The 12331-nt window shown below is 39.4% G+C and overlaps 2 protein-coding genes across 6 annotated transcripts in view; one reads left to right on the top strand and one right to left on the bottom strand.

Moving 5' to 3' along the window:
- Positions 1-772: 772 nt before the first annotated feature.
- YPEL5 (yippee like 5) overlaps positions 773-12331 on the bottom strand; it is a 12611-nt gene continuing 1052 nt past the window's right edge. Inside the window, exons 2-7 of one of the 5 annotated variants that reach the window (XM_041489347.1) lie at positions 9738-9867; positions 9575-9639; positions 9248-9403; positions 8380-8478; positions 4504-4676; positions 773-2929 (exon numbers count right to left, since the gene is read on the bottom strand). In XM_041489347.1, coding sequence (XP_041345281.1) covers positions 2705-2929; positions 4504-4644 — 366 coding nt within the window. In that variant the 5' untranslated portion in view covers positions 4645-4676; positions 8380-8478; positions 9248-9403; positions 9575-9639; positions 9738-9867 and the 3' untranslated portion in view covers positions 773-2704. Of the gene's footprint in view, positions 2930-4503; positions 4677-6226; positions 6342-8379; positions 8479-9247; positions 9404-9574; positions 9640-9737; positions 9868-12331 lie in introns of those variants that run through there. The other 4 variants (XM_041489346.1, XM_041489350.1, XM_041489348.1 and 1 more) reach the window with 4 other exon arrangements.
- Positions 9876-12331, top strand: part of LOC121365315 (translation initiation factor IF-2-like) — a 3663-nt gene continuing 1207 nt past the window's right edge. The window contains exon 1 of the mRNA XM_041489409.1: positions 9876-12331. Within this exon, the coding sequence (XP_041345343.1) occupies positions 11991-12331 (341 nt within the window). The 5' untranslated portion in view covers positions 9876-11990.

Raw genomic sequence — 12331 nt, 5'->3', positions numbered from 1 at the left:
TCCTCAAGGAGGAGGAGCCAAAATATAGGAGGCTAAACTCCCCCAGAGCCATCAGAAGTGATACAGGAGGGAACAGCATGTAAGCTAAAACTGCAAGCCAAAGTCTACTGTTGTAAAGCTGCAGAGGACTTGCTTGAGTCTCATGGGATTTTAAAGAATTCACCTCACATATGTTTTTCAAATCAAAGGCTTTGTGAAAAGTAATTTTTAGCATCTCACACCAACATTCTACCGAAATGGTCTTAATATAAGTCAGAATAAGAGCCCCAGTCTCCATCGCACCAACAAAATAATCCTTTCATCTCAGTTCTTCAGCTTTAGAAGTTGACCAGCTGCTGGCAGGTTTCTGGCTAACATTTTAACACAAAGGAAAAAGTCACAGAAGTCCAGATATAGAATACCAAATTCATTAATTCCCAAGCCATTTCAGAAGCTCAAGTTTCTTGCAGAAGGCGGATTTTTGCTTAGTTTGCTGTCTTTTCAAAGTCATGGAAAGACATTTGGCACCCAGAATTCCACAAAATGAGACATTTCTTGTTTTCTCTCTAACAGGAATAAATTGAAGGCTTTCAAGTGTCCAAGTGGTATGCATGAATCTCTACTTGGCACCTTCCAAAATCAACAGAACTCTTTTACCACCTATACAGAAAGGGATGCTCGTCAACAGCTTGTCACTATGCTGCAGAAACTTAACACAAGGAATGAAAGATGGGTTATGTGATTTGGCTGGCAGGCTCTATGACAATAACTCTAAAAGAACAGCAAAGATCAGTTCAGGACAAAACATACTTTATTGTACTGTAATGTCAGAAGTACAAGAAAAGTACTGCAGAGAACCATGCTAATGGCGCCTCCAGGGTCTGTGAAGGACAGAAGTACAAGATAATGGGGTACTACTGTACTCAGTGCAAAAACTGATTCATTTGAGGCACAAGTACACTATTGTTTAAGCAGCTTGATTCAAGCACAGCTCTGGTATGTGATCTACTCTGTTTTCTTTCTATGTGACATTTCTAGAACAAAGCTACCTTTACATGAAAGAGGCAGTAGATTCAAGTCAGGGGTGTCCAACTTGCCACCTGGCAACCAAAAAAAAATACTCTGCATAGTCACCCCCCACATCTTAGTTTCAGATATGGAGCTGTGGCTAGAGAAGAAAAATTACTCTGAAAGGTCAGAACCCAGATCCATTTGGCTGGGTGGGTTCCCCTCCTTTCTTGCGTCTGTGGGTACCTTATTTCACGTTGACCACAAATTATCCAATAAGAAAAAAAACTACAACCAACTCATATCTTGGATAAGAAATCAGACATATCTAACATTCAAATAAATTTCAGCCCTTGAGATCCTAACTTATGGCTTAAGACACAATGAAATTGTTTGGGCACCCTTGAGTTAAGTTAATGAAGAGCATTTTTGCTAAAAAAGGCAAGCAAGCTCACTGTTTTAAACAGAGCTGACCTCTACAAGAACAAAGCAGGAATCCAAGTCACTAGTTACTACTAGGCTGACATGTACTGCTGCCCAGAAAGATAAAAACATAACATCACAATGAAAACGTTCAACAAAGTTGAAAGATAAAGGTTTCAACACCAGAAGCAGCATTTGAAAACAAGCTGTTTAAGTTAATCTTTTCAAGAGATGCAGATTGCATAACTCTACGCATGAACAAACATGCTGGCAATCTTCTCCTTTTACACAGCAGCTGTGTTTAACATAGGAAGTTCTGGGTTTAAAGAAAGCTACTTGAAGAAGAATTAAGATTTGCAATTCCCTGTCTAACTTAATGAGATTAGTAGAGAAACGAAAAAAAATTTACTACTGAAACAGTAGTTTCTCAGTGGATCCCTATCATTACAAACACAGCCGGATTTGTAAGCAATGCAAGACTAAACAGACAGCTATTACTTTATATTATTACTATGCTCATAAGTTACATCTGTTAAAGTTAAAAAAAGCCAAGCAGTTTCACCCTATTTCAAGGATAGTTTCCAATCAACACCAGTTTACATGGTGAATGGGACTTCACGAATAAACAAGGAATGGTGACATCTTTGGGTCAAGAATGACAAGAAATAATGGGCTCTGTGCTACCAATCAACCTCAACAAGAATATGGCACATGGGCCAGCCCAAGCTGTACCAACACTGAACCTTTAGCACTCAGCACAAATTCGGATCTCTTCACTTTAGCTAGCAAACCAGGTGAAAAGGCTGGGTAAAAAAAACCCAAAAAACCAAAAACCTAACTAAAAACTCAAGCCAAAAGTTGGAATATACTTTTTTTAAAAAATCTGTAGTTTTAAAATAACTTGATACTGACATCAGTTTGTGCAAACTAAAAAAAAAAACCAAAAACCTCATTGAATTTCTCTCCAACAAAAGACAAATCCTGCAAATATTTTCCTTTTAGCCCACTGTACCTTAAGATACAATCTCAAATCTAACAGATGTAAATGAAAGAGAGAAGTTACAGCATCTGCACAACATTCTTTCTACAAACAGCTGCTGGAGGGAAAGTAAAATATAAAAGGAATAAAGAAAGTAAGGTTCCATCTGAAATAAGTCTCACAATCTTTCCCACTTTGTAGTCCATGAATCCGACTCTGATGCTAAGGTGACAGTGTATGTAAGCAGATTTTTTTGTTGATTTTATTACATCGGAGTTTCAATTGAAGAGAACCTGAGAAGAGACTGGAGCCTCTTCAGGAATTGTCGGATGGAACGTGCTCCTCGAAGCCTTCGCTCTCCCGGACCAAGGCTCTTTCCAGGATAACGCGACCTTCCTTGTAGCGCTGGCTGTCTTCAGTGGCAAACTCATAGATCCAGCCCAGCTTGCTGTTGCAGTTCTTGCAGCTCACGTCCCGCACCATGTGGCGGCCGGTGAGCATGACCCGATCCTGAACTTCACTGTACTGCAGATTGACCACCTGGGACAGACACACAGCACAGGGAACACAGGATTAGTCTGCCATGGGGAAACCTGCTAAATGACTAGCAGCACTTAGAAGGGAAGAGCCTGAGGCACCACACACGAACTGAAAACTGCAGTGTAAAAAATCTCCTTTGTGAGAGAGAGGGTAACACCTTAAAGATGTGCTTCACAGTGATGTAAAACCCTCACATTTTAACTGAGAGACACGGATTGCTATCACAAAATATGCAAAAAGGGCTGTATTTAACTCTGTGTGAAAAGCTCCCAGTGAACAGCTTGTAAATTTATATTAATCCAGTTGTAATGTATATAACCCATTTCTAGCAACTGATGTGATCACCAAGTCCCAGAACTCAGAAACAAAATATTAAAAGAGGTACTTTAAAAGTCTTGCAGTGCTTTTGAAATAATTGCCTAAGAAAAAGCCAGGGTCAGTGGCTGAGAACGTAGCCATGAAACATGCACCTTTTTGTGTGCTATATCAGCAGTTTATATATACTTGCAACTTCTTTTGCAGCATCACCACAAAACCAGGATGTTTACTTCATTGAGAAGTTGATGTCAGAACTATACCGAAGCTGCTGATTTGCAGATTCTAAAAGATGGGACTATACTACTTCCTCAGCTTTGGACCTGACTGCTTCAAATGTACAGCTTCTGACTGCAGAAATGCAAAACCTCAAACTGCTGTAATTAAACCGCACAACTTAACATTAAAAAAAAATCTGAACTCCAGGATCCAGACCTTATTGGATGAGGAAGAAATCTCTCAGTACTGATAAGATTCAGGACATCAGAAGTCCCAGAGAAAAACATAGTTAAGACACTACTGATGCCTCTATCAACTCTGCCCATGGCCAAATGGCTTAGAAGAAAAAAAAACAAAACTAAAATACACCAAGCATTATACGACCAGAAACTTTGTGAGAAAGCAAAGGACAATCACAGTTTTTTTTCAATTAATCTAATGGACACGTCTTTATGCAAGGTTAATAAATAATCCTACAATTCACTCAAAAATTTTGACTTCTGTATTTTGATCCATTGAATTTAATCAAGTAAAAACTCTTAAACTAAACCAGAGTATTACTGCCTGTAAAAAAGATTGTGACTGATTGTGGCAACCTAAGTTGCCCAACTATTGTTACATTAAATGCATCTCAGAAATCAAACAAAATATTATCTAGACTTTTTTTTTTTAACTGCATAAAAGTGAAAAAAACCTTTGGAACCCTTTGACAGACACCAGATACTCTCAGAGTGAATTTGAGGTTCATATTACAGAACTCTATGAAGTTAAAACTCCATCAATTTTGGCCTGAGGCCTCTACATACACAGTCTTCTTTACAATCTTTCAGTATTTCAGACAAAACTAATTTAGCTAAGTTTCCCATCAACAGTAAATGTCAAATTTGACTTCAAAGACAGACAAAAAAAATAAAAATAAAAGTTCAAATAGTAATTACGCAACACTTTAGCCAAGAAGTTTTTTTGCTCTCATGACAGATTCATATCCCACAAACTCATTTTTCAAAAGTAAACAGCAGTTCCTCCAGCTTCTTACCAACCTTGTTAAAAAGAAAGGCCCTTCCTGTGGCCCCTGTAAAGCGAGTGGAGATGAGCTCGGAGCGGTTGGTCAGGATCGTGTCACAGTTTGCACAGGAGAACAGGCGAGTGCCACCAATATGATCCAAAAAAATTCTTCCCATTTTTAGACCTTATGTAAGTTTATACCCAAGACCTGAAAGCAAAAAGAAACATCATGTAAAAAAAGCATTACAGCAAAAAAATTGAAACTCCCAAACATCCCACATATATGGCAGGATATTGTTCAAACCAATTCAGCTAATGATTGCTCACAGTCATTCCTCTGGTGGTGAATTGCTGAACTTAGATTCACCCTCTCATCAAGACAAGTTATTTCCCAAAGTGACCATTTTACCAACAAGATGACTTAAATACAAACTAACATTACAATAAATGAGGAAAACACAAACTGAAACCTTTAAAATACAGTTCATTCTTTTGCAGACCCCCTACTGGCCCCTACAGTTCTTAAACTCAGAAGCTTCCACTTCCTTTAACACAAAACTGAAATTTTATTTCAGAACATTCCCAACAACTCACTCATCTTAGTCAGCACTAAGAAATGAAGCACTGAGAATTACACTGAGTCACCGAGACAATTATAGCTTAATTTTCCCAAGTCACCCCCACCTTTCATAATACATATTTATTATGTCACTTCCCCATTGCTTTGTACAATTTATGACACACGATCACACAACACCACCACTCAGAATGTTGGTATAGCACCCTGGCTGCTGTATTTGACTTGACACTTCTTTGTTTCATATACACTCCAACATAGGAAAGGTTTGGATGCTATTTCACATAATAAACAATCCACCAGTCTTTACACCAGACAGTTCTATACACAAATGTTGAAAGTTGTCTAATCCAAATATAAAATACTGTGTCATTTATCCAAGGTATTTCCAAAGCCTCACCACTAAAATACCTCAGCAACTCCAATGAGAAAAAAACCAGAGCTTAAAAACTTTATAGCAGATGACCTGCAATGCCTGATATATCAGCCTCTTCACTGCTTGGGAAAATTGAAGTGTCTCACCAACTTCACACTAACTAACATAAATTACTCAAAGTTAACTAGTGAGTAGGCACAGAATATATAGCCAAAAACTTAAATCACGAAGGATGATGTAACATGACAAAGGAATTGAATTATGATGTTATTTCCCTTTCAACTGCAGAAGTTTTATGACTAAATTTCTACAGTTAAACAAGTTAAATGTACCTCCATTTTTGCTTCAGATGTGGAATCAGAAAAATGTATTGTCCCTGCTTTTGTCATGCAGAGCAATGCAAAGTAAATCTGACACACTGCAATATTAGAATTGTGTGGGTTTTACTTTTCAGAGCAGGAGACTGTGCTGTTCATAAAGAAGTCCATCAAATTTTGTGCTCATCTAATTTAATATTCTAAGTCAAACACCATTAAGAAGCACAAATACCTAATTTAAACTCATTTAAAGGTTTAGGGGATCAGTTTTTTAAAGCCTGCTCTTAACATGCACAAAGCAAATGGACTAAAACTTGCACCTGCACACACAGAGCTTAACACACCATTTTTACATCTAAAAATCAGAAGTCACTGACATAATCATTTTTTTTCCAATTGCTTTATTTCACACTTTGTTTTCTTAAAATGTGAGGCAACAAAAAGGGTTCCTAATATTGAACAGAGAGATTTTAGCTCAGATTCCTTACCTTTAGATTTTTCAAACCACTATTAATCTTCTGTATCCCATCTGAAGGATACATAAAAATTAAAAGCAATGTCATGACTCTTCCTTTTAAAGGTGATATAATATCCATTTCTCTTCTTCAAAGAATAAATAAAACAGGTCTGAGTGTTAGAAGTGTGATTCCACTCAAAATACAGAAAGAATTTTTATTTAGATTTCTCTAAGCTTTATACCTTTCTAACATGTCTTTATCTTTCCCAGCAACCAAAGGCAAAAAAAAAAAAATATGAATAGTGACAGAATGAAGGAAAATCAACAGACAATAAGTGTGAATAAACAAGTATCAGTAAAAGTCTCTAGCCACAAGAAACCACAAATACAAGCAATTAAGGCAATTGTAACAGATATGCCCATAAGGCACTTGGCCTAAGTCCATGTGCCATCCTTCCTAATTTTGGATAATGTTGTTATATTTGTGCTGATTGTATTGTGGATTCAAAGCAATTAACTGATTGTAAGTTACAATAAATGTGGAATTAGCATCCAAAGGGGTATTTCTTTCAGAGTAAACACAATGCCCACCCTGCCAGTACTTTTAGAAGGTAACATAACATAAATCCAAACCAAGAGCAACACCCACACAGAGCTTGGTGTCCAGAACAGATCCTTTACACAGACTGACCCTGTGCAGCATGACATTTTGAAAAATGCACCTAAACACTTGAAACGCAAGTGCATCACCTTCCTAAAGTCATAATTCAGGTCAGTGCCCTCAGAAAAACAATAGCCCAGAGACATTAAAAATGGAAATTAAATACTTCAAAAGGGAGCACAAGTGCAATTCTAACAAGCAAGTTGGAAGTCATATCAACATACAAATATATTACTTCTGGATATGGCATTATAACATTGACTGAAGTCTTGAGTCCCAAAGACCTCAAAAGTTAAAATAAATGCATAAATAAATATATTCAAAGGGTGAAAAATCTGCCTAGTAATATAAGGCCTAAAATCCTCACTTATTTATGTCACCTTAAAGAGGTGAAAGTAACCAAAAGTCACAGCAGAATCTAACAAACCAACTGGTACCAGAACACATTTTTTCAGAATACAGTGCATAAAGAATCTATATTCTTGAAATAATACACATTAAAAAAATTTAGACAATTTTTAAAATTCTACAGTCCACAGTGTAACAGTCAAAACAATGTAGATTTTGTGTATGTTTTCTTATGAAACTACTAAAATACTGTAAGGTTACCAGAGTGTCTAACTTTTTCAAAGTAGCCTCTACACTTAACTACCACCTGGTAGACTTCAGTCAAAATACACAGCAGGCTACAGCTACCGCTGACCTCAGTTTTGATTGCTGAATTCACTGAATTTGTAAGGGTCCAGCTGAAGCACCATAAAACTAGTCACCTTACATTAGTCTTTATGCTACTGCTCACAGTAGTAAAAAGTAGGTAAAAAATACAAAATGACTGCTAGTAATGCAGACTTAAAATGCCACACTTTATCATGGATATCTGAAAAACCTAACATGGAAATTTTGCTTTTTCCTCTCTTGTAAAATAGAGAAACTGATTTCAACTTGAAATAATTTCTCATTCTCCCCTTCCTTTTTCTTCCCCCAAGCTAAAAATACAGCATTCATTTATAAGACCAAATCAGAAGGTACTTGCTGTGGATAAAGACTCTCCTCTCCTTATGTAAGGACGCTGAATCCTGTAGGGTATACTTACTGCACACAGGAAAAAAACCAGAAGCACAACAGAACAAGGGAAAAGCAATTTTCCATTGCTCTCAGGCTCCTGCCCCTTACAAACACAAGTGGTGTGTACAAAGTCACGCAAGTTAACTGTGCAGATTTCTTTCCCTATAGTTTCACTACCAATGGGAAAGGTGCAGGCGTCTATTTATGTTCACACATGCATAAATGATCTGAAAAAGCCACTTATAGGCAGCTTTGATAGGCAGTGGGAGGGCTCTCTTAAATGAGGAGAAACCAAAGAATCGTGAAACATAAAAGCATTTCTAAAGTTTAAGATCCTCTAAATGGGGAGGAAAATACAGTAAGTGCACTTGGCCATTCATCCACTATTTACACTTAAAAACACAGAAGACAACTTCCACTAGTCCAGAGAACCAGTCAGGTTCCCTAGTGCTACTTACAGCTCCAGAAAGTGACACTATCCCACCAATTCCATCATGCTACCAGCAGAATTTTCCAAAGTAGTGAACGAGGATCTTGGTTATTCACAAAACCAAATGCTGAGGAAAGAACAGATTTTTTTTCTTTGGCCCATGATTACACTTTTAAAATCAGCTAAGCATTCTTTACTGGGTATGTATCAGTGATGTAGTTCTAGCACTCCTGCCTTCATGCAAATTACCAAACACAAGTCATTATATTAAATGAATGGCTGCAATATAAGAAAGGCAGACTTATTTACTTTCCTTAATGGGACATAAAGTATCTATTGCTTGTCAAATCTCTCCAGGTCCAAGAGAGGGGTGCTCTGTGAACTGAGAGACGATGACACTTCCATTATTCAGCACCCAGACCATCTTCCTGACAGGACCTTTAGGAGAGCAATCAATGACAGGTCATATTGCCTAGCAGGTCAGGCTGGCTGCCAGTGCATGATTTTGACAGTACATTATTCTGACATCATAAACCTTGATATCACTTCTCCATCTCTCTGTGAAAGACTTCCTCCCTGCATGCTTCTCCAAGTGAGTGCATGGACAGACAGGAAACACAGGCACTGTGGCTGAGTGCTATAATGTGTATTCCAAGAGCAGTAGCTCTCAAACTCCCCAAACACTTTCAGTGTTGATTTCAGCAACACTGAGCAAAAACCATAACAAAGGGCTGATATTCAACATCTTAAATTTGACCACTATCTGCACACACACCCAAAACCACCTGAAGCACCACTTGCTTGGTATTTGGACTACCTCGTCTGCCTACCTTCACCATCAATAAAGAATGAAAAAGTAACACAAAGAATTATTTATTAATATCTTTTAAACTAACAGTCAGTGTTTTCTTGTCCTGGAACGCATCTCTTGAAGACACAGGACCATCAACACTTGGGAGAGTCAGCAAGCATTTTCTCTATACACACTGGACTGTGGATATTTCACAGGAGGAGCCTCAGTGTTGCTTCAGCACCATCTACTGCGTTCACATCTACAACAGAGAACAGCTGCTAGTTAAAGGACAAAAAACTGTGACCGCCTCTCTTTCACCATTTTACCAACTGAAACCATTTTCTTTATGAGCAAATAAGCATTCTCTACCCTCTGAGAAAGGGTTATGCATTCCCCTAAGCACACTGAAACATTCTCAAGATGTACTTACCCTGGAACCAGGCTGAAACTTCATCATGGCATCTCAGGAACTGGGCTTCAGCTTCCTCTTCTCACCTCAGAGATGGACAAAAGAGGAAAGAGAATTCTTAGCACAGCTGCACAAGACCAAACATTAAAGAATCATAAAGGAAAAAATAAAACTTGCTCCTTACCTTCCCAGATTTCCCTGCTCACAGGTGAACATCCAAAAATACACACGTGGTCAGTCTCTTAGGAGGTTGGAGAGTCGATGTCAGCCACCAACTTCTGCGACTGTCCGAGTAAACAAGGCCTGGCCTCTGCCTACATGCAGAATTGAAACCACCACATGTAGCCAAATGTGGAGAGAAGCTGAACTGGACCAGCATACTGTGCTCTTTAGAACCATCCATCTACTGCAGCAAGCATAGAAGAGAACTTAATACAGCCCAATGACAGAAGAGGCTTTGGCAAAGCCCAGCTGCAGGGCACAGCACCCACCAACAACAGGCTCCTTGCAGGATGAAAACACCCTTGTGCAAGTTGCAGCAGTGTAATTTTGTATTGCAGGGTGCAGTAGTATCACTTCCTATTGCAAACTGCATGTTTTCTTAGGTAGGGCGAGGACTGCACTAGGACACTGGCATTTAAATTTGTTTATGTCATATTGGTGCTGTGAAACACTAATCCAGGGTACTTTGTTTCACATTTACAGAGAACAGAGGCACACAGATGGGTGTTTGTTTCTCATACAGCCCCCCTATCTCAGCATCTCCCACAGAGTAACTTAAACCCTCACAATACTCTTGCTAGATAACATATAAAAATATTAGTTTACAAATGGTATCAGACTCAAATTAATTTTCTTTCCCACCACTACACAGAGTCCAAAACCAGGAACTAGACCTGTCTCCATGCTTCTTTTTCCTTCATTTTCCTCCTTTCCCCTTCCTAATTACTCCACTGTTTTTAAGAAAGCTGTATTTCCTTGTTTTGTAATAAATTTACTCTTACACTACTTAAGCAGTTGAGACAACTTTCACCTATGAATCCATTCTGCAACTTTCAGAAAGCTAAACTACACATTGTCTGTTTTCATCAGTTTTAGTGCTGAAATGATACAAAACTTCATCCAAAGACATCACTAATTGATTTCATGATTTCATGAGTCATTAAAAATAAAATCCAATAAACAACCTTTTAAGAAACGGTGTAAAGACAAGCATCATCCAAACCAGGGACATCCAGCTGGCAGAAAGGGTGCTAATACACTAAGTGCATATCACCAAGAGATTTTTATATTGAACTACAAAGGTCCTAAATGTAGGTAAGGGCTCCAAAATTAGAGATCACCTTGCTAACAAACATCCACAGTGTACAGGCATTTCATCCACACATTTAACAAGTAATTTTTAAGTTAATCTTGCTTAAGGGAATTACGTATTTCAGTAACAGCTGAGCAACCCAAGATTTCAACACAGGTCAAATGTCAGTAAACAAACATGAACCAATGACCTGACTTGGACAACACCCCTTCAAGCTTGTGATGATTACCATGTTAAATACAGACATATAAAAATGTGTACAGCTCTCAGTGTGTGACAAGTAACAAATACAGCTTGTTCTTGTCACCTTCTCTGTTGGGCTTCGAGATGCAGTTTCATTTGTCCTCACGCACTTGGCAACCACACTCGAAACTCACTCGTCATCATTAAAATCTATATACAAACAATAATCTCTAAGTAATTCTGTAACTACAGAAGTGAAAGTAGCAGCTGACAGAAGTCTCCACGCTTTGAAGACCACTTTAGAAAAACTGAGCAGCACTTAAAAACTGACAGTTTTGTTTGTCACACACGGGACTTGAATTCAGCCATTCAGAAAGAGGCTCTATATAAAATATATAGGATTATATATTTATCAGTTACATACAGTCACGTGAGGCAATGTTTACAACTGGGGAGCAAGTTCCCTTCTTTCAGTCATAAACATTAGTTAAGATAATGGTTAATCTAGAGCCATCAGCTGCTGACATCAAGAGTTTTTGTGATACCACTTTCCAAAGAGCCCTGTCCTGTTTCTCTCTTGTAAGACCGTGTGTACTTGCTTTGTTATTCCCTCAGTCTAACGCTAAACCCCTGTTTATTGTTTAAAGAAACCAAAGACAAATAATTTATTAAATTCTACGGCGATATCAGTCCAAAACACGGCCTTTATTCTTAAATAAACACGCTGGATTAATCTAATCTACATCTGCTTGCACAGGACAGCTGAGGGCTGTGCAGAGAGTAACAAATGAAGCAGACGGACAACAGTCTTCACATTCATTTTTGCTTTGACTTAGAACCTTTCCCAAAGCGCCGGCAGAATATTTCTGGGATCCATATCCCAGAATATATCTGGGAATCCATACTTCCACGGGGAAAACCCCAAGCTCTAGCAGCCGAATGCGCCTCGCCGCTGAGCGAGCCGCGAGCACCTCCACAAAGCAAACACGTCCCACGGCCGGGTCGGTGACAGCTCCCCGCGGGAGGCACCTGTCCGCCGGGGACACCGGGCTGCTGCGCCGGCACCTCCGCCCGGGGAGAGAGCGGCGATGTGTCAGGCGGCGCCGCCGCCGCCCGTGCGACAGGGCAGGGCGGTTCAACCCCCGCGTAACCCCCGCGGCCGGGCCGGGGGCGGCGCTGCGGGGGCGCCGGTGCCGATGCCGGTACCGATCCCGGCGCCGGCGCCGCGCACACACAAAGCCGCTCGCGCGCGGGGGCGGTCCCCGGCCCGGCCCGGCCCG

Source organism: Pyrgilauda ruficollis, unplaced genomic scaffold (genome assembly GCF_017590135.1).
Source record: "Pyrgilauda ruficollis isolate IOZ18807 unplaced genomic scaffold, ASM1759013v1 scaffold93, whole genome shotgun sequence".
Lineage (NCBI taxonomy): Eukaryota > Metazoa > Chordata > Aves > Passeriformes > Passeridae > Pyrgilauda > Pyrgilauda ruficollis.
This window is presented reverse-complemented; position numbering and strand designations above follow the sequence as displayed.